Raw genomic sequence first — 4,028 nt, forward strand, 5'->3', positions numbered from 1 at the left:
TATTTTTTAATCAATAAATACCTTTATTGTCTTACAGACTTCACTCAGATGGCTCTACGCTGCGCTGTTTGAATTCCCTGCCAGCCGCGACACAGATGGTGGTCTCACACGTGGGTGGTCTCATCTTCAGCATCTGTGTCATGTGGCAGAGAGATCTGGGCTTCGGGGAGGTAGTCGCACTGCAGGTAACTGTAAACCACTTGGACCTGAACACAAACACGCAGGAAAGACAAAACATGTCCACAAAGAAAGTAGCAGAAGTTTATGAAATATCCATCAATCTTCACGTCGCATCTGAATACACTGGAAAATACCTGCTGCTGCTGGTGGTGGATACACACTGGAATACCCAGGTGTTTCAAAAACTCTTACAATCACTGAATACATTTGTCTTAATTCATGTCATGTCATGTTAAGATGTTTTCATTCTTCCTCCACCTCTGGATGCCCACCTGTATCACAACCTCCTGAGAGATGTCCACAGTGGGGCCGTCGTACCCCAACCCAGCCACGGGAGGGCGTATAAGGCTGGGACCAAATACTGTAGCCAGGTTAAGCAGAGACATCTTGTTAACGTCTTGCTTCTCTGACACTCTGGACAAAAAAAACAAAAAAGACATGAGGTGCAGGGAACTAGAATCAACTCCACGTATTCTGATCACGAGTATAAACAACACAGTGATTTCAGAAGCTGTGTTGGAACTAAAAGTGAGCGTTAAATCACGAGTGGGTGAGTTTTAATTTAGTTGTGAATGAAAGTAACGCGAATTTAGTCAGTTGTGGCCTTCCTGTGTGGTTTATGTAATTAGATTTCTTGGTTGATGGTGCTTGTGCAATGAGGCTTTTAGAGCAATTCGGTTATTGCAGGATATGTAAGATGTGTGGTTATGTTATTTTTTTTGTACTGATTCAGACCGTTGGAGATGATGCAAGAGGTAGAGGAAGGTGTTGCGGTTGGCGTCAGGACAGGACTGCAGCAGGGACAGCATGGAGACCAGCCGTGAGTTCAAGTCCTGGATGTCTGCAGGCAAAGCAGTTCACATGTAGTTAACCCTCACATACTGTTTGTATTTTATGCCTACTCCTGTCAAGAATTCCCTCAAACTAAGTGACTATACCAACTTTTAAACTACACATCTATTTACAATGTCTAAATAGCCTATGTCACATTAATAAATGTAAATAAAAAAATACTGTTTCACAGTTTCAAGATTCACTAAAACCACCATTTTCCCTGATTTGACCCACGCTGATAGATCTAAAATCCACATCAATGCATACGGTTCAAATTTGACCTGAAACAGCCTCAGTGTTTAAAAATGTGTAGCACTTGTATGAAAGTATAACATCCATCCATCATCTATACACCGCTTAATCCTCACTAGGGTCGCAGGGGGGGGCTGGAGTCTATCCCAGCTGACTTAGGGTGAAGGCAGGGGACACCCTGGACAGGTCACCAGTCTATCACAGGGCTACACTTAGAGACAGACAACCAAGCACACTCACATTCACACCTACGGACAATTTAGAATCACCAATTAACCTCAGTATGTTTTTGGACTGTGTGGGAGGAAGCCGGAGAACCCGGAGAGAACCCACGCTGCACGGGGAGAACATGCAAACTCCACGCTGATGCCCCCACTGGGACGCGAACCGGTGACCTTCTTGCTGTGATGGAACAGTGCTACCAACTGCGCCACCTTGCAGCCCAAGTATAACATTTCATTTAATTTATGTGTATTTTGGTTCACTTTAGAAAAAGTCGTCAAATTTCAGGCTAAAAAAATGACGTTTAGGGTATTTTTACAACATCAAAATGAGTCAAATTTGACCCGTAACAGTATGTAAGGGTTAACTTTAAGACTTGAGGGTGTCATTTAGAGGTGATATCCTGCTTTGTTTTATGGCAAACAAGTTAGACATGAACTTCTCCTCACAAATATGAAAACACTACATAAAAAGATGCAGAACTGAAGTGATTAGAATTGATAGGATGCAGAATGAAAAGCGTGCGAATGAAAAAGTGTTCATATTGATAGCACATCTGTATATAGCCTTTAAATATCTAAATAAACTTTGATGTCTCTACTAAAAGGAGGCCAAAAGAGGCAGCCTACTGCATGTAACAGTTTCAAACAAATAAACACTGAAGTAATCTCGTTTAGGGTTTCTTATGTGCTGGGGACATCTTACCCAGAGTTCTTGCCAGACTCTGAAACAGCTCGGTGGGTATCAGAGGTTCAGGCAGCTCTCTGAAGTAGAGCTTGAGGACACCAGAAACAGCGTTCACGTCGGTGCTTCTGAGCCTGCTCACTGCTTCACGCAGATCTGAGCGGAACAGACAGAGAAGAGTTATGATCAGTGATGCTGCAACTTCTTTGGCATACACTCTCCTCAACTAAATGCACGAGTATGCCATGCAATATATATATACGGAGACCAGCAGCTGACAGAGTTTCTCACAGATGTGTTATGAATGCATGACAAAAACACAACATGAGGGATTGCAGCTACTAAAAGACTTTTTTTTTTAGCCAAACTGTGGCCTTTTTAGCCTTTTGGCCTGTTTATGTTGGAGGAAAGTTGTGTCAAGTGTTCCTGGCCTGTCTCAATTACACTACATTTGAACATGTGTTTTCTTACTGCTGTTGAACGCAGCCTTGAGCATGTTGATATCACTGCCAGTTCCTGAAATCCTGTAGATCCCCACCTCAGCCATGCCTCTGCTCTCCACCTCGGCCACACAGCACCGCACCACATGAGGAACAAACACTCCCTCCTGTCTGACAGAGAATTGAAACTTTCAAGTATTAATGCACAGTTATTGTATAGCTATTATGGACGTTTGATTCGTGGCTTGTTTTAAAACCCCACTCTTGCCACACTTCTGCTTCTCCTCAGCCCACTCGCTCCCATAAATTAAACCACTTCTCTTCCGGAAAACTGGCCGTGCGAAATAGCACGCAAGGGAAATAAAACTCTCAACTGAAGTCCAGCTTTCGGTTTCAGTTGCACTTCCAGCTCAGACGACGTCAGCCGTAGAAACAGCCAGGGACTTACTGTGCCACGCTCTGGATGGAAACGCAGAAGACGGGCGGTTGTTGGGCTGTGGAGCTGGGAGGCTCGAGCGGGTGGGGAGAGTATTTCAGGGAGAGATTCACCTCCACCTGGCCCAGATGGAGAGTCTGTCTTCTCCATCGCTTGTTTAGGGTTTCAGGTTTCAGCTGATAAAACACACAAAATATGGAGAAATCAACATGACAGCAGGAAAAAAAACTTTTCATTAGTATAAAAATATTGATTAAAGCCAGAGCAGGTGGGGTTTTGTTGCCATTATTAGGCAAAAACTCCATGCTAGCTTTTCAGCATATTGTAGTTTAACCTCCTGCACCTTCTTTTTCATCTTTAGCAGTAGCAAAATCCACAAGAAGTTCAGGATGTGATGGTGCAACGAGAGAAGGGTTGTGTCCGAAATCATCCACTCACTCCCTACTCACTATCTAGAGTAGATCTACCATCTACACCACTCGAGCTATTAACTACATCGCCGTGATTTGCGCCGTAGCAGCGTAGTGCAAACACATCACATTTACAGTTTATTGCATTGCTAAGAAACGGGTAAAATAAAATCTAACAACACATAAACGGGAACTTCCTTACATTTTAATGACCAGTTTTCTCGTTTGTCTCATTTGCATTTCCTTTCCCGCAGTGCATGATGGTCCATAGTGACCATCAGCTGTACACTACTTTTCATGGTGCATTGTGGGATATTTTGTTTGCACTATATAGGGTGTAATATTTGTAACTTAACATTCGGACAGCCCTACAAAATGGCGAACGCCCTATGGTGCAGGGTGCAAGGGTATAGGGGGTGATTTCGGACACAGCCAAGACTTTTATTCTGAAGAATAGAGTTTGAACCCCAGTAAAGCCACAAAGTATTCTTGATTTGAAGTTTGCATGTTTGAACCGTTAGAGGAGTTTAGAACAAAGAAGGGAGAGGGAAGAGCTGCAGGAGAAGGGCT

General features: G+C 43.5%; 1 protein-coding gene across 1 annotated transcript in view; it reads right to left on the bottom strand.

Moving 5' to 3' along the window:
• The window catches only part of LOC103371735 (breakpoint cluster region protein), a 17,055-nt gene continuing 13,027 nt past the window's right edge, over nucleotides 1–4,028 (bottom strand). Inside the window, exons 17-22 of the mRNA XM_008301159.1 lie at nucleotides 3,061–3,224; nucleotides 2,644–2,783; nucleotides 2,194–2,328; nucleotides 916–1,021; nucleotides 453–594; nucleotides 1–206 (exon numbers count right to left, since the gene is read on the bottom strand). Of these exons, the coding sequence (XP_008299381.1) occupies nucleotides 105–206; nucleotides 453–594; nucleotides 916–1,021; nucleotides 2,194–2,328; nucleotides 2,644–2,783; nucleotides 3,061–3,224 (789 nt within the window). The 3' untranslated portion in view covers nucleotides 1–104. The remainder of the gene's footprint in view (nucleotides 207–452; nucleotides 595–915; nucleotides 1,022–2,193; nucleotides 2,329–2,643; nucleotides 2,784–3,060; nucleotides 3,225–4,028) is intronic.

The sequence above is a fragment of the Stegastes partitus genome, unplaced genomic scaffold (assembly GCF_000690725.1).
Source record: "Stegastes partitus isolate 25-593 unplaced genomic scaffold, Stegastes_partitus-1.0.2 Scaffold1637, whole genome shotgun sequence".
NCBI classification, from domain to species: Eukaryota; Metazoa; Chordata; class Actinopteri; family Pomacentridae; genus Stegastes; species Stegastes partitus.